Source organism: Scleropages formosus, chromosome 1 (genome assembly GCF_900964775.1).
Source record: "Scleropages formosus chromosome 1, fSclFor1.1, whole genome shotgun sequence".
Classification (NCBI taxonomy): domain Eukaryota; kingdom Metazoa; phylum Chordata; class Actinopteri; order Osteoglossiformes; family Osteoglossidae; genus Scleropages; species Scleropages formosus.
Window position 1 is genome coordinate 9,997,841 of NC_041806.1, and position 17,887 is coordinate 10,015,727.

Below are 17,887 nucleotides of genomic sequence, written 5' to 3' on the forward strand. Positions count from 1 at the left end.
GGTAACAAGATTCAGCTGATAGTAAGAAGCTGAATTCATTAGTAGTTATTCATTTTCAGCGGGCAATCTCAGTGGGTGATTTGCTACTTTTGGCGAATGCTGCTCGAAGTATGTAAAGCGATCCGAACGTTTTGGAGAAGCGCTCGCGGAGTCCTGCGTCTGCGCAGTGCAATGCTGCCTCTTAGCGAAGGCGCTGAGGAGCATCGAGCTATGACACCGCCTACAGAAACACATCTCTGCTCGTTTGCTATCCTTATTCCTGACATGCCACAGTTCTGTCCAGCGTGGCTACTAAAGTAATATTGATGATAGCAGTATTAATAAATCGGCTGTCCTAAGCTGGCTCACGCTAGTCCGGAGCCTATTGTGTGGAAATACAGGGCGCTGGGCTAGAGGCCGTACAGCGCGGGCGGAACGGAGGGGGTGTCGCAGGGTCGCCACACACACAAAATTACTTAAGAATTGTTTTTTTTTTCTTGTAAAGTATAAACCCCAAGCGTACTGAAAAAAAAATGTAACCAGTCTTCTGCTCTTCTTCTATGCTTGTCCCAGAGACACAGATGCCACAGCAAATCTTCAGTTACAATGATGATGATGTAACTGAAGATTTGCTGTGGCATCTGTGTGTTGATGATCATGCATTCGATTTATAAAATGAACTGAAATGTATAACCGTTTAGCCCAACATACATTCGGTAAATGTGATACTGAAATACAAACAGCAAATGAAATGGGTAAGATGAACGACTTCTGTTTCGTGATTTGGGCCAGGTATGATTGATTGTCATGAACGAATTTCACATATTTTTTCGCTAGTCTGTACGTCGCTTTGTAAGCGTCTGCTAAATAAATGAAATGTAAATATAAGAGAGAGTCAAGCTCAAGGCTTGACCTCAGGTCAGGATGCATAAAATTGTTAAACTAAAGTTAATTCTTACGTTGTTAGTCTTTTCACAATGAAAATAATTCCTACCTCCCTACTGAACTGAATTAATACATTTGGTTTCGACCTTTTTCCAGCTTCTTTTTTGAATTGATTTATGCCCACATGCAACAACCATAATCACGCAAACGTCCCACTATACTTTGGACCACAACTCCCGACCTGCACCGCTGATTAAGCGTTGAACATCATGGGACTGCGGTGAACAGTGCTGCCTGGGAGTTGTAGTTTAAACTGATTCTCATTTAAACGTTGGAAGAAATGCCTGAAACTCTCATTCCCAGCGACCAATGCGAAGGACAACTCCTTGCATATGACTTCCTGCCTCCCTTCAGATGCAGAATTTAAGAAAGTGTCAGTCGGTCTGAAGTGTTATATCTCTCTTTACGCTGAAAGAAAAATGGAAAAGCATTCAAAATGAAGATATTCATTACTGGGAAAACCGAGTAGACGTCTGGAATTAGAAACGGACCGTTTGCATGTCTAAGGTGGCGAATGGGTGCCGCTGAGTGAGAGTCGGTCGCTAGCTCGTTGAGTTCTGTGTGAACCCGAGTTCATCTACTGTTTTACACAAGGTCTTCTTTCCGAGAGCACGAACGTGAACCCTGACGAAACAAGCAAGGCGCTGGTGGCTGCGATGGAAGAGGTCGATAAAATTTTAATTCATTCGCTCAGACAAACTGGGACGTGAGTACACTTGTTCTGCCATTTTTTTTTTTTTTTTTTTTGCCAGTAAATCCAGATGTTTCACAACACATTGATTGACACATCTTCATCTTGGATTTCACTCGTCGTCCGTTTTGACATGTTGATCATGATGGCACTCTTATTTCCCTAAAAAGTAGCATATATTTGAGTTTTTATCATGTGAAAAGCCAGCAGACATCATAATCATTAATCATGATGTAAATGCTAGGAAAGTATAATCTTGCTAATGGGAAAAGTATTCTGTGTCACATGTTCAACATAAAAAGATTACTTGACCCCCACTTAATAAGGTCCACTGCATCAGTGCTTTTTTTGTGAAGTTTCTGATGGGCAGTCACATGCATCTCTATAGAAACAAGAATGCTTCTAAAAATGTGGTACATATTAAGACTTTGTTGTATTAATGCTTTGTGAAAAATATAATCCTGCACAGTATGCAGTCTTGAGCACACAAAACTTAAATCTAGTATGACACATATTTATTAAGACAGCGAGTAGTGTAGGGTAGTGCTATTACTTTGCATTGGAAAAGTTCCTGGTTCACATCTCCTGCTTGCTGTAATACCCTCAATTGAGGCACTTACCCTGAAATGATACCCATTTATACAGCACAGTATTCTCACAGTAAGTCATTGTAATGTTGATTCTCACACTTTAAGTTGCCTGTAAGTTAAATATAGGTTAGTAATAAATAGTTACATTTGTCTGTATATAAGGGGGGCGCGGTGGCGCAGTGGGTTGGACCAGGTCCTGCTCTTCAGTGGGTCTGTGGTTCGAGTCCCGCTTGGGGTGCCTTGCGACGGACTGGCGTCCCGTCCTGGGTGTGTCCCCTCCCCCTCCGGCCCTACGCCCTGTGTTGCCGGGTAGGCTCTGGTTCACCGTGACCCCCTGTGGGACGAGCGGTTCTGAAAATGTGTGTGTGTGTGTCTGTGTCTGTATATAGATGTACATTTTTCTCAAATGTCAGTTTATTTAATGTCAGTAAAAAAATACAAATTGAATATATACAGTTTGTTAGTGTATGCATACTTGTATTTCTCAAATTTGGTTGTGTAGAGTTTGTTGTGAGATAAGTGTTGATTCTGTGGACGTTTTGCAGGATGTATCTGCAGGACCGAGTTGCGACTTCGATATCTTGGGTGAAAGACAGGCTTGAGATAATAATTATTCCCAGGCTCTTAGCTGATGAGTTTGGTGAAATGAGTGAGTTCTTCGGTTTTTAGAGATTTCTCGATAGAACGATGGAACAGCTGGGAGGTGAAGAATCTCTGATTTAGAGAGGTTGAGTTATAGGTGGTGATCAGACAACCAGGCAGAGATGTCCAAGAGGCAGGCGGTGATGTGCAAAAAACATGGGTATTGTCTGAGAGCTGGGTATTGTTTGGCATAGCGGTGGTAGATGAATTTGTGAGAGGCAATGACAGAGCTGAGGGAAGAGGTGTAGAATGAGAAGAGTAGGGGGCCAAGTACTGAGCCCTGTGGGACACCAGTTGCCAGAGGCTGAGGGGGTGATCGAGAGCCCCACCAGATCAGGTGGGGTAGGACTCAAACCATTTCAGTGCAGTTCATATCTGACTGGAGAGCATCTAACACTGCTACCTTTAGATAGTTAATATACTGTTGTGTAATCATGGTAAATGTTATATATGATAATGAAATGTACCTGTCAAAGGAATTCATGAAAAGCAAAATCAATATATTTTCAAAAGTACTTAAAAGTGGGTTTTAAATGTTTCTGAAGAAAAGTGTGTATTCTCCTTATTTGCTTAATGTCAGGTTGTGTCATAAAAACTTATGCTTTGAGTGAAGTCTCAGCCCCCCTACCCTGCATCTCTGTTCAAAGGGATGTGGCAGAGGACATTCAGAGCGTGAAGCAGTTCACCAGCGAGCTGATTGTGGAGGCAGTGGTGCGATGTCTGCGTGTGATCGACCCACCTCTGGGCAATGGCCTGTCTGCCACACTGCCACCTGGCATGTCCGCTCGTTTCCGGCTAGGCATGAGTCTGGCACAAGCTTGCCAGGTAAGAGTCATCCTGACAGCAGCAGTAAACAACACTCTAGTCTCTCTTATTGGTCTTGTCCAGACTATTGTTGGGGGCCTATACGCCACCTGCGGTGACAGGCAAAAGTACTAAGTTAAATTTAATGGTCTTCCATACTTTCTTCCTAGTTTTTAGCGAATGAATCTAATAAACAGTTTACTTCATGTGTATCCAAGTGCGTTTCACTAGTGCTCAGCCTTCTGCATACTTTTATAATGAAAGTTGATACTGATATTTAATGTTTTGATGATTAAATTAATGCATCACAGCAGTACTGGGATGGCATGAACTTGTCTGTTTAGGACCTTGGCTACAAGGGGGAGATTGGCTACCAGACGTTTCTCTATAGCAACGAACCCGAAATCCGCTCTCTGCTCATGTTCCTGGTGGAGAAGCTTCCAAGGGAAAGTGCAGAAGCCTCTGATCAGCCTACAGGTGCTGTCAGAGACTGTATTTCTGTGAATGAGTGGAATTGTTTAAAACACAGCTAAAATTTCTCATTTAAAAACATTAGCTTATATCATAAACACATAATTCAGCCATAGTTCCTTACTGTTTTGGTTTTTCCTTACAGGCAAGTTGGCCCTATTGCAAAAATCTATCGCTGACCAGATCAAAGCTCAGCTAGCTGTCTCCTGGGTGCCTCCTTCCTGCCGTTTGCCCTTTCTCTGCCAAACACAGGTATATCTGAATTACCCAGTACTTTTAAGTTTCAGATTTGTCACTCTGGTGGATATTTTGGCAGATGGATTGTTTGGTTTCATTTCATTTCTATTTTTATGTGCCCCCTTCCCACAGAAACAGGTTCTGTACTTGCTGTGGAAGATTTTTTTTCTTTTTTTTTTTTTTTTTCCCTTGCTGACTGAATTCATCCAACAATTTGCTTGTTTGTAATTTCAGAGCCCAGGTGTATCTCACAGTTTCCATTCTCAGCCTCTGAGTTTACCTCATTTTTCTAAAGCGTCTGGGAAAAATCTAAAAGGCAAGCCTGCAGTCATTATATCTATAATGGTGCAGTTAATATATTGCAAGCACCTTTTTTGAATAGTTAAAAGTTTTAAAATGTAGGATTTGCGATGTATTTTTTGTTTGAGTTCTATTCTACTAAAATAAAACAAAGAATTTTCAGACTGATGATGCTTTTAGTTTTGTGCTTACCCCTCCTCCATGCCTAATTCTGTTGTAGAGGTGAAGAAGTATTACAAGGATTTTTTGTTGCCTGTGACTGCCCAGCCTTCCCAGCATTCTTCAGTGCCTGCCTCCCTGTTGGAGCACCATGCCTTGGAGCTTAGTGCTGCCCAAGAATGGGAGAATGAGTGGAACAGTCAAGGTCTCCTGTCCAGACTTAGCCCTGAGGTAACCGCAGACTGTAGGACACCACATATCCAAGGAAATGCATTAGTATGTAGATGCTGTTTTACAGCGGAGCATCTCGAGTAGCGTCTGTTCTTGGTATATTTGAGTCACTCTGCTTGCTTTTTCTTCTCCATCTGAAATGTTAGCTATATGGAGTATATTCAGAATAACTTAGCGTCAGGATACATCTTTATCCATGTATCTATGTATGTCCATCTGTTTATTTGTTTCACTAAGATTGCTACAGGTAAATTCAGAATCTGTGATGAAGTTAAGATGCTAATTGAGCTTGCATCCTTATTGGATTGTGAGACGATTGACAATGTGTCTTTAGAAGCTGAACAAAGTAGCAGAAGCTCCGGGTGAATTAATTTTATATTTATGATGTATGGTATGTTTACTCCAAAATAAATACTGAATTTGGATGTGAATAACCTGATAAACTGGTTTGAAACATATACAGATTAAGATGTGATATATATTTTTTATGTACATAACATTTGAAGAAGAGTTCAAAATAGCTCTTAGGGTGTGTTTTGGGTAATTTTTGTTTCTTCCTGTGTCATCACTTCTCTTTTTAAATCCAGCATGGAGAAGTTAATTTTGACCTGATGAAATTCTTGTATTGTTTGCGACTGAGATTTCCAAACTGAGCAAAGTTTACAGTGTAGACTCATGCAGACCTTCACAAAAGCACTGCGCTCTAATTTTCTTCACTTGAGTCCTGTTTTTAGCATATAAGAAATTTTTTGTGACTCAGAAACATTTCACTACATTGGTTCATAACTCTAGCTTCTGCTATATCTAATTGTTATTATAACTGATAGGACTGTGAACATTGTCTTGTATGATGGAAATTTTACTTTTCTGCTTGTTTCCTTGATGCAGGACTATCGGTCCAGAAAACGTGCACGGCTTCAGAAACGCATTTTGGAACAGCTTCGAGTAGCTGCTCAGCCATGCCTTGACTCTCAGAATGCACCAAGATCAGGCCAAGACTTAGCAGAGCTACTCCACTCATTTGGAGGGGCCAGCATTGGGGGAAATGTACTTACAAAGGGCACGCGCTTCACCCACACTGAGAAATTCACCTTTACACAGGTCATTCTTACTTTTCTTTGTAGTATTATATAGTCACATCTCTACAAATATTTTAGATGTTGTCCTGTTTGTTATTCTGCAATCTAAATATAAATTGTCCAATTTTCGGTTATTGTGAAACACTATTGTTTCCGGTAAGCGTGTGAAATGCCTGTGTTTGTTTAGGACCCTGAAAAAGCTGCCCAGCAGATGGCGGCAGCAGCAAACTCGCTGCCTAATTCCCACCAGTCAGAAGAAGATCTTCGGGCCCGGCAGCAAGAGGAAGTAGCATCTCTTCAACAGCAGCTACAGCAGCTGTCCCTGCGTATGGAGGAAGTGGGTGGAGACATTAAAAAGTTCACACAGTCGATTAGCCAGGTAATACCCCACTAAAAATAGCACTTTTCAAGATATGTGCAACCCTCTTAATAGTTTTGACAGTTTCCCCTACTCTGTACTATTTAGTTTGTGTTAACTTGATATAATTTCTGAAATAATGCAAATGCCTTTAGAATACAAATGTTTCATCTTTCCATTTTACAGATCCTGTTAAGATCATTGTATTCTGAATACTCAAAGTGGTGTAATGTACGGTATTGCAGTATATTATTGTGGAGTCCTGCATAGATTCAGTTAATAAGTACAGCATTTACTTAAAATAAGTACTTGTACTGCTTTGAGCAAAAACAGTTGTTTTAGCATGTTTTGCTATGTTTGATCTGTTTTGCTTTGACTGAACTGTTGAATTCTTATATTATTGTGTTTGTGTCATATTGGTGTTTCCTTGTGGCCTGTCCATGTTTTGTATAACACTGTAGTAAGACACCCGTACCTCTTATTTGTCTTTGTATCAAGTTGTTTTTGTTGTGTGCAGGAATTGTAATTTGTGGAGTCTCCACTACAGAGCGTAAGGATATCATTAGGTGTATTGCTGTCTGTGTCCCAGGTGTCTGATGAGTTGAAGCAGTGGGAGGCAAGTAATATGGAAAAGGAGGCCTCTGTCAGGGTGAAGAAGCAGACTGTCGACCTTTTACCAGATGCAGAGAACAACTTGGCCAAGCTCCAGGTACATTTGCTTCTCCAGCAATGTCATCTGATGAAGAACATAAAAACCTGCGCACTACACTCTCTTCAGAGGCAATGGAGAATTTGTGCACACTGGCCAAGGAGACACTTATTCTTTTTTTCTGTTTAAAAAAAAAAAAAAAAAAAAAATTTAACAATTTTTACTGATGGTAAAATGGCACCAGGTCCTATTTGTCAAAAGAACAGCGAGCCTTTGGATATATGTCCTTGTCAATCTATATTATCTTGTAGAATTTCTATTTTAATTAAAATATTTTGCCCACACTTCGGTAGAAAGTATTAACCACAGTCATTATCTGTAGCCCGACTTGTGGCCACGTAGATGCTCACCTCATGTAATGTGGTTCCGCAAGAATGTTAGTAAATAAATAATGTTAAATATTGCGCATACTATAAATACTATAGATTCTGTTAAATCACTTGGTAATACATTTACAGTAAGACATCTGCTCAGAGTGTTGCAGCTAATAACACTGAGTGACAGATTAGCGGACTATGGAACTATTGTCCCTAGTCTATGCTCCCCTGGAGTCTGACAGCCCTGTTTAGCTGCAGCTCAGCAATTCTTAGCAGCAGCACTTTTTTTTTTTTTGGTTTTTTTTTTTTTTTAAGTGCATTTTGTTTTTGTATGCTCTGATTTTTTGCAGTTTCCTTTCACAGTGAGTGAAATATTCTTTGTTAATATTTATATTCCTTTGAACCAGAGTGCTAAACATGGCTTCTGAATCAAGATAGAAATGATTCTGAAGAATGTAGGTCATTCCATATAGATTCATTTTTTCTTTTAATCGAAAAAATAATGAACCCATTTTGTTTGATATGCAATGAAAAATTAAAATTGTAAAATCATGTTCAGGACACGATAGGTTTCCATATTATTATTATTATTATTGGACTCACAATCCTTAACCTCTTGTCCAAGTCAGGGTCTTGGTGGCACAAAGCCTACCCTAGAAGGATAGGGTGCACCCTGGACACGATGCCAGTCCATTGCACTATTATTATTGCAATGTGTTGATTTTCACCATATGTACAACTTGAAAGAGAGATTAACAATTTCTTTTTGTTGGACTTCTACGATAATTCTATAGCTATATATATATATGTAGCAGTATATATCCATCTATCATATAAATCACTTATTTGGTCTTATTAAAGAAGGTAATTTATTTTTATGGAGTGCTGTTCTGTCACATTAACATAGATCGCTGTACAAAGGATCAGAAGCATAATACAAATAATAGGTTGGTTATATATTAAATTACTACAATAACTATGTGATTATTACAGCTGTAAGTAAGCCAACTGGCCATGCAGGAAAGGGGGGAAAAAAAACTCCCAACCGAAAGGCAAGAGAGAAGAAAAAACCACAACTCCTGGACATTCTAGATTTAAAAAAAGACTTTATTTATAATATTGTCACCAGATGCTAGCAAGTTGATATGCCAGTTTACATGGGCAGATCTAGTCCACCAATGCGTGCAGTCATCATCTTGTCAACATGAGGTGCTGGTACAACCCCAGTTCAAAAAAAGTTGGGCCAATATTGAAAATACTAATAAAAACAAAAAGGAGTGATTTGTAAATTTTAATTCTATTCAAACAAAAATAGTATAAAGACAAGGTATTTCATATTTTACCTAATCAACTGCATTGTTTTTTGAAGATACATGTTTATTCTCAGAATAAATGCAAAATTACTATTGCAGAAACACAACCAGTGGGGTAAAACTAACCTGTCACTTCTGAGCATTAGCCTTAAGCTTGGATTTAAAAGCTGAAACTGATGGGGTGTTCCTGATTGTATCTGGCAGACTTTTCCAAAGTTTATACACTCTGTAGCTAAAGGCACACCCTTCTAATGAGATCATATTAATCACAGGTACTTGAAGATAACCTGCATCCAGGGAACAAAGACAACATTCTGCAACATGAGTCAATGATCTCCTAAAATCCTGAGCTTTGGCTTCAGACATGAGTTTAAATTCAGCTCACTATGTGTGAAGTTTGCATCTTCTCCTGTTCATCTGGGTTTCCTCTTGGATGTCTGATTTCCTTCTACAGTCCAAAGACCTGTGCTAAAAAGTAGTTAGATTACTATAAATTGCCCTTAGTGTTTGTATATTGATGTTAAATTGTACTCTTGTGTGTCTTTGTAAAGAATTTTACATAGCTTAGTGTATCTTGCATTGTAAATTTTCTTGGACGAATAACGTAAGCAATTACAAATTAATAATATTCCTCATTTAATATTTCAAATTGGTCATAATACTGCAGTCTAGTTATGTGCCTTGATTGAGTTAGCTGTATATCTAATTTCAGGCACTTGTGGAGAGCAGTGCGAAAAGGGTAGCCAGTCTTTCCTCACAATGGGAGAAGCACCGTGCCCCCCTTGTGGAGGAGCACCAGCGACTCAAGGAGCTCAGCAGCAGTCATGAGGTGATGGTCTGTGAACCTGTCTGATAGGTGATGCTTAGTCTGTGGCTTGGTGTTACCTACCTGGCTATATGAGAAATTTCAAGGCCTCCTCTGTGTGTTTTCAGCAGTAATTTGTTTTTCATATTCATTTGCTGCAACTCTAAAAGCATTACCCCATTGGGTTTAAGGTCTGCTATGAAGACTTGTCAACTTTTGGTTCTTGCCTCCAGCTTGAATCATCACGCAAGCTCTCTGAAATAAAAGACCTACATGACAAAATAAGACAATCTGCAGAGGATGCCAAAAAGAAGGAAGGACTCTACAAGCAGCTGGTAAGAGTGAGAATGATTTGAACCAGAGATGATGTTTGTCTGTAAAATTAAAATATGGAAATGGATGAAATTTGTGAGTTTGTGTTTTTAAGAGACTTTCTTGCAATTGCTTTTTTTTTTTTGCTGCAGATGAAAGAATTTGAGAACTTACCCAAAGATGTTTCTCGATCAGCCTACACTATGAGAATATTAGAGATTGTTGGCAACATCAAGAAACAGAAGGAGGAAATCACAAAGGTTCTGTCAGTGTGCTTTATCTTATTCTTTCATGTTTAATTTCTCACCTATATTTTTGAATAATTCTTTCTTGGTTAATTTTGATTACTTTAGATATTGTCAGACACCAAGGATCTTCAGAAAGAGATAAACAGTCTGACTGGCAAGCTGGATCGAACTTTTGCAGTAACTGATGAACTGGTCTTCAAGGTAAAGTTTCTTTTAAATGGTACTCTAGTATTGGGCAATGAAGTGCAGGCATATTTTGAGTTTTTGAGAGTGATTATTGGAAAGCTTAAAATTATGCTTATTTTGAAGGTTTAAATTAGATTCAGGGGCACAAGTTGACTAGTCTGCTTTCTCACTGATGCTGTAATGTGTGTTGCAGGATGCCAAGAAAGATGAATCGGTTCGCAAATCATACAAGTACCTGGCAGCTCTGCATGAGGTAAAGGAGAAATGAGTTTCACTAACTAGGGTTAGCTATCATCAATAGCAAACTGCTAAAATGAAAACTTGCCGAATGGATAAGATTCACGTAAGCTCATGGAGAAGCTGTGCTCTAAGTAGGCAGCCCAGAAGGTATTTTGAATAAAATGGATTGTTCTAAATGGGAAAAATTCTGGTATATTACCAGCAGGTGGCATAATTACTAGAGCTGTATTTTTGCACTCGAAGGACTAAGTAAAAGTACCTTACCATTGTAAGTTACTTTGAAGAAAAACACCGGTTCAATTAAGAAATGTAATATAATAGGCTATATGTGTAAAGGTGCATTGGAGAGGGCCAGACTGTTTTACACTGCATTATTTTTTTATGCCCAAAACGTACAGATAACTCTTTGAATATTCAGGTGCTTACATTATGTTTTTGAACCTGTGGCCATTTTATTGGCCACTATAATGCCACATTTATACTATGATGCTTCCTTTGACTTTTTGGGTTCACATGTATCCCAGAACTGTACCCAGTTGATCCAGACTATTGAAGACACTGGGACGATCATGCGAGAAATCCGAGACCTGGAGGAGCAGGTAAATAAAAACAAAGAACAGCTCTTAAGTATTTCTTCAGATTTACACCCTGTTCCTTGCTGAATGTATGAACAATAAATTCATTACTGAAGAATAATGGAATGCAAAAAGAAAAGTTTTTAATCCCTCAGCTTCAAAAAAAAAGCTCTAACAACTTGAAACTTCCATTTTCATCAACTTCTCTTCTAGAGTAGGGGTATCCAGAGACCATCCTGAAAGCACAGGGTACACCTGCACAGTTTATTTTCTAATCTTTTATTGTTATTATTAAGCAATATTGAAATGAAATGTGCTTTGAAACTACTGAAGAAAATCAACTACAGTCTCCTATCCAATGCACACTGATTCGTCACATAAACATGTACAACATTTCTCAGCTTTCAGTTTACTTTATTAATTATACAGTCAATAAAAATGTAATACCGTCCAGCTGAAAAACATTTTTAGTTTTTACACTGGACAAAATGATTTTTTTTTTTTTTTAGTTAAAGGTTTTAAAATACACACACCGTCTGAACTGCTTGTCCCATATATTTAATGAAGTCTGTATACATATACACAATAGTACACAAAAACATGAGATGCTGGGAACAATTGATTTCCGGAGCAACAGACGCTGCATCCCTCTGTATAGTTCATTGTTTTGAGGATGATATGTAATGAAAACATGCCTTGATTTATTTGGAAGGTAGGTTCTGTAAAGATCTTGGATACAGCATTAATAAATAAAATCTACTGTAAGATTTATTTTAATATTTTATTACCTTGGTGCTACATTACAATTAAAACAAATTGTTGAAAATAAGACATTGTAGGAAGCACGGGGTCATAGTGGGTAGATGCAAAACAAGGTCAGTGTGTGTAAAATTCATATGTTCTCCCCATGTCTGCATCGGTTTTCCTCCCACAGTCCAAAGACTTGTTTCACGAGTGTTGATGACCCAGAAGTGCCTTAAGTGTGTGACTCTGAATTTGTTGAATGCATGGCTGCCATGCGAAAGACTGATGTATCCCTCTTAGCCTGTGCCCACTGATTCCAGGATAGCTTCCGGACTGCCGCAGCCCTCATAAGGACAAGTGGTTAATGAAAGTGGCTAAGAGTGAAAAATACATTTTCTCCACAAATATACAGTACAGTATACACACAGTATTTAATGCCAAGAGTCAATGAAGTTTGCCCATTTTTATGGGGAAAAATTATTCATTTTGTTATTGACTGGCACTCAGGAGCACCAGTCACAAGCTCTGGAAGTGAATTGAATTAGTCTGGTCTAGTCTAATCTACTTTTTCTGAATGTTTTATTGCCAGGCAGTGTCTGTCTGTGGAAATGTTGGTAATCCATGACAAATTTTTAGAAAGTGTAAAATGAATACAATTTAAAATAAATTAACCAAAAATGTTTGTATCTGAAAATTTGAATCTTAAAGGTTTGACTGTTTACGTTTGGAAAAAAATTGGTGAATACTTTTGGAGTTAAATATTTAAGTGCTTATGGATTGCAAGTATTAAGAAAAAAGACCACCACTTTTAATAATAATAATGTGTACAGATTGCTTTCATAACTATACCAATGACAGTATTTAATACATTTCATTAATGAGTCTGAACCGGATGCCATAGTGAAAACAATTGTTTAATGCAGGATAAACAGTCACAACATGGAAAAAACTGGCAGGATGTCATGACAGGCATGCCTACCAACAGTGATTTCTTCTTATGGAAATCCTTGAATTTTTTTTTTTTTTTTTTAGTATTTTAGTTTGTTTTTGAACATAAAAATAGAGAAGTGCCTGTCAGGATTTTTTCTTGCTAATTTTCCTATTTGCTTTATGTTTGAATCCTCTGAATTAAAGCAATGCCTTAATTGTACTGTAGACAACAGTTTGGCAACCAATTAATGAATATTCCTTTGGCAAAATTCAGTTTGATTTCAAAGTGTCATTTTACTATAATTAACTTTTGTGTTAAGTATTTGTAGAATCACAAGGAAGCCTCCAGATAGAAATATTTTAAGTATTCTGCAAACTACTTTAAATGTTTCTTCACAGAACATTGATTAAAAATGCCTGTTTACGTCAGTATGTGTTTTTTAATATGCAAAGAAATGCAGTTTTAATTAGTTATCAGCACCTCCTGGGGCATCACCTGTAATCTGGATCAAATTACATGTTTAATCTTCCCAGACATGATTAAACCTGGTCTTTGTGAACTTTTATAATTTCACTTAATATGTGAGGTTATTTTCCCCTGAGTATTCATTGCCTTTCTGTAGATCGAAACGGAGAATGGCAAGAAGACTGTGAGCAACCTGGAGAAGATCCTGGAAGATTATAAAGCCATTCGACAGGAGAACTCTGCCCTGGCAGCTAAGATCAGAGAGGCTTGAGACTGGGATCTCACCACAGGGCCCCCTTGGTGCCTGCTGGTAAAGTGACTGGCAATACACACACTTGACCGCCCAGTACAGAAGCAAGAAGCACATAATCTCCGGACTGTCCAACCGTCCATTTTTGCAGCAGGACTTATTGCCTGTCTGAGCGAGCACCTAAATGGGGGGGGGTTTGTACTAAAGTGACATTAAAAAGAATTTTAATGCACAAATTTAAGTGACTTTAATCTCACAATGTCCTTATACATCATTATAAAACATGAATGAAAATTGAGGTCTAGTTTGTCTGTAAGAGATTGGTAGAACATGACCCCATGATTGTTTTCTCTTTATTTCTTGTGCATAAGGATACAGTGAAATTAATTGGATTTGAATTCATCTTCTAAAAAAATAAACACTGCATGGGATACAGATTTTGCCAAGAGAAGTGGGAATATAAGAATTTCAGATATTTGAAGTATTTAGCCATTTTAATATTCTTGTTGTCAAGGTACAATTTTCTGGCAAAGATATTAGTTCTTTAGAATTATACAATTATTGGTTATGACAGATTGATTTTAAAAAAAAAAAAAAAAGGTCAGCCATTTTTTTCTACAGGTTTATTGCTTGGCTCAAATTAAGGTGTACAATCAAGACGTGGAAGGCATGCATTTGTATACAACATTTAACATACCGTGTTTCAGCACTCTTAATGTGGCTCACTGATTATACTTTGCTTTTTTTTTTTTTTAAAAAAAAATCATCCAGACATGAAAATTGAGTGTCATGACTTTGAGTTCACTTAAAGGGCATAGAAGTCATAATAGAAAATGGGATGTAGTGGGAAGAATCCTGCTCTTTGACCTCTGAGGGTGTTTTACGCATCTAGTTCATCAGTTTACTCATCAATGTCAGTGTAATCAAAAGTGTGTGCCTTGAAGAAGGATGTTTAAGTAGTTCTTTCTGTATGTTGTACCCCATTTCGGCAGTATGTGGAAGGTGGGGGATTTGGTTCGAGCTATTTTTGCTAAATCCTGGTACTTCATATTAACTACTCATCTGTCAAAATTTTACAAGCAAATTTTGACAAGGAACCAGGATTCTTTTGAATTGTAACAGCTTGCTCTTCTGTTCTCACTAAACACCAAGAGTCATTACAACAGATGCCATTAAGAAGCTAGCTGAATTCCTTAATATTAAAAGTTTATTTTTATCTTGTTCATACACTTATAAAATGTACATGTAAATACATTGTGTGGCCTAGTCATGATTTAGAAGAATTTGTCTGAGGATCAATGAATGAGCTCTGTTTAGGTCTTAAAATCATTTTTTCTCAATGTGTGCTTGCCCCTTTGAACTCTAAATGCTGCTTATGTTTTGTTTTATTTTTATTTTGAATATAAAACTTAAATTAGTTCGTCTTCAGAGTGACATTAAATTAGTCCAGGATGGTTTGCGAAAATGGCTAAATATCTGATTCCTTATACGGTTGCCCTCTGTGGACTGCAAGAGTGATTATTTTTGATTATCTTATGCCTGGTGCTAAGTACAAGAAGACAACTTGATTGAAGCCTCAGGTACCCCTGAATAAAATTCGTATATTATAGATATTGCTCTTCAGTTGAGCACTTTTAAATCTCATTAGTCATTAATGGTTTATACCAGTTAAGTTTGCTGAGTAGTTTTTAAGCTTAATTCACTGTTCTAATTATTTCTTTTATTAGTTCCTTAGCTGAACAATTCATTTAAAAAGATATTTTAATTTGGCCCTCAGTTAAGGTATTTAGATGATTTCTGGACCTGGGTTAAATGCAATGTCAAGGATAGGATCTCAATTTAACTCATCCTCCAGAATTTCTAACTGGACATTTAAGTATTCCTAATTTAAATGCCATGTCTTAATAATAAGAATTTATTTAAAACATAAATACTGTCATGTCTGGTGTTTTTATTTTTTATTTTTATTTAAAACATCCATTGTGTTGTCTCTTTCACTTGGCTCTTCTGTCACTGTTGTGCCTGTACCTTACAGGTTTAGGTTAGAAACATGTCAATTTTGCTAATGAAATAAAGTAGAAATGCAGTCCAGGTATGTTTCTTTGTACTAGTTGTACATTTTCAAAGACAAACAGAGAAATTGTCCTAGTATTAAATAGTATGATTGTAGTCATTAGACTTCCCTAGAACTCTTCCCACGTGGGAAACAAAGTACTGGATATCTAATACTTTTTATGAAATTTGTGGCTTCAGGGGTTTATATGTAAGTATGTTATACTTTGATTTTATTTTCACTTCTGTATTACTCTGCTCTTTATCAAGACAGGTAATCTGCATTCACACAACCCAATGCTGAATGTGACAAAGTCTGATTTAAAATTATTGCAGGGTCAGGATTGTTGTTTGTATTTATGTGTGTTTGCCATTTCATGAAGGGTCAAAAAATATCAATGTTATTTGTGTATCATATCAGGCTCTTTAACATAACAGAATTAAACTAATTTACATTTATTCATTTAGCTGATGCTTTTCTCCATAGCAACTGACGATGTTAAACCTACCTACAATTATTTACCCATTTATCCATGTAGCTTTATTTTTACTGTATCAGTTCAGAGTACACACTGCACATACCCATAAACGCAGTCTGTGATGCAGATACGATGAAGTGGGACCTTCAAGGACTGGTGAACTCCATGGCATAACTGCCTCTTTGTCCTATCAATGTGTCTGATAGTGCTGCACAGTACTTGCCGTGACTCCCTTCTGTGAGGCATGTGACTGACACACCTGTCAGATTCTGCAATCTATTGGATACACACTACCCCAATGTGAATGCACACCATACACAATATGAGTGCAACACACTGGAATGACCATGAAATGTTTGATTATTAGGTAATTAGATGGCAGCGCATTCAGCCACTGCAGCTCGACTGCACTCGGAGGAGAGGGTCTTCCACCCATCAACCCACCTGCAGGAGCGTTCGACACTGGTTCTACATCATCCCCAGGTGAGGGCCACCTTGAAGAAAGTTAATGCAGGCAAGGTGGCAGTCCCAGATGGAGTTCCCTGCCAGGTACTGAAAGCGTGTCCCGACCAACTTCCAGAGGGGTTTACTAAAGTATTCAACCTGTCGTTACAACAAACTGTAGTTCCAACATGCCTTAAATCCTCCACCATCATCCCAGTGCCCAAAATACCAACTGTGAAGTGCCTGAATGACTATCACCCATTGGCCTTAACACCCATAGTCATAAAGTGCTTTGAGAAAATTGTGCTTTCACACATCAGAACCATCAACCCATCTGATGTGAGTAAGCATCAGTTGGCCTACCGAGCAAACCGCTTTGCACAGGATGCCATAACAGCTCTTCACACTGCTTTGACACACTCAGAAGAACCAAATAGTTATGTGAGGATGCTATTTGTGGACTTTAGCTCCGCATTTAACACTATTATCCCTCACAAACTGGTCAACAAACTGAATAACCTGGGCCTAGATTCTTCTCTTTGTTCATGGGTCATGGATTTAGACTGACCACAGCAGGTCAAAGTTGGTAACCACACCTCCTCTACCTTCATTCTAAACACAGGAACCCCTCAGGGCTGTGTGCTAAGAGATAATTCTGGATTTCAGGAGAACAAAAGCGGTAGACACTCCCCCACATACAAGGAGAAGCAGTGGAAAGCATGAAGTTCCTTGGAGTCCATGTGTCAAAACAGCTGACATGGACCTGCAACACCTCACACCTGGTCACAAAGGCCCAGCAAAGAGTCTTCTTCCTCAGGAAGTTGAAACAAGCACAGCTCCCATAGAAACTTCGGCTAAATTTTTACTGGACCGTCATTGAGAGCCAACTGCTCTGTTGTGTGATATGCCAGCTGTGCAGCCGCCGAGCGGAAAGACCTGCATCGTGTGGTGAAGGTAGCCCAGCAGGATTGTCGGGATGGAGCTCCCCAACTTGGGCACAATCTATGCTAGCCGACTGAGAAAGAAGGCTGGCAAGATCATCAAGGACACCACACACCCCGGTCACTCCCTGTTCGACCCTCCGTCATCTGGCAAACGGTTCAGGGCGATAAAGGTCCGTACCAGCAGACTGAGGAACAGCTTCTTTCTTGTGGCCCTCCTTGTCCAACCAGAGAAATCTGATCACAAAGCCAGCTGCTGCCTCCAATACTCCCCTGCAAAGCTGCTAAGGACTGAAGACTCCAGAGCTTTTCAGTGCAATTCTTATTTATTTATTTACTTATTTGGTTGTTTGTATCAAGTGTTCTTTCTGCTACTGTTCTTCTGAGGGT

At 38.5% G+C, this 17,887-nt stretch overlaps 1 protein-coding gene across 1 annotated transcript; it reads left to right on the forward strand.

Moving 5' to 3' along the window:
- Nucleotides 1–1,252: 1,252 nt before the first annotated feature.
- Nucleotides 1,253–16,050, forward strand: ccdc22 (CCC complex scaffolding subunit CCDC22). The gene is made up of 16 exons (XM_018752895.2): nucleotides 1,253–1,630; nucleotides 3,495–3,672; nucleotides 3,996–4,128; nucleotides 4,268–4,374; nucleotides 4,594–4,675; nucleotides 4,880–5,049; nucleotides 5,938–6,150; nucleotides 6,316–6,507; nucleotides 7,076–7,195; nucleotides 9,538–9,654; nucleotides 9,864–9,965; nucleotides 10,095–10,202; nucleotides 10,296–10,391; nucleotides 10,570–10,629; nucleotides 11,141–11,215; nucleotides 13,489–16,050. The coding sequence occupies exons 1-16, from the start codon at nucleotides 1,581–1,583 to the stop codon at nucleotides 13,600–13,602; spliced, it is 1,917 nt and encodes a 638-aa protein (XP_018608411.2). The 5' UTR covers nucleotides 1,253–1,580; the 3' UTR covers nucleotides 13,603–16,050.
- Nucleotides 16,051–17,887: the final 1,837 nt, after the last annotated feature.

Coding starts and splice junctions, on each gene's coding strand:
- ccdc22 (XM_018752895.2), top strand. CDS start 1,581: ATGGAAGAGGTCGATAAAATTTTAATTCATTCGCTCAGACAAACTGGG. Junction 4,375..4,593: donor CCTTTCTCTGCCAAACACAG/GTATATCTGAAT, acceptor TTGTAATTTCAG/AGCCCAGGTGTATCTCACAG. Junction 9,966..10,094: donor AAGGACTCTACAAGCAGCTG/GTAAGAGTGAGA, acceptor TTTTTGCTGCAG/ATGAAAGAATTTGAGAACTT.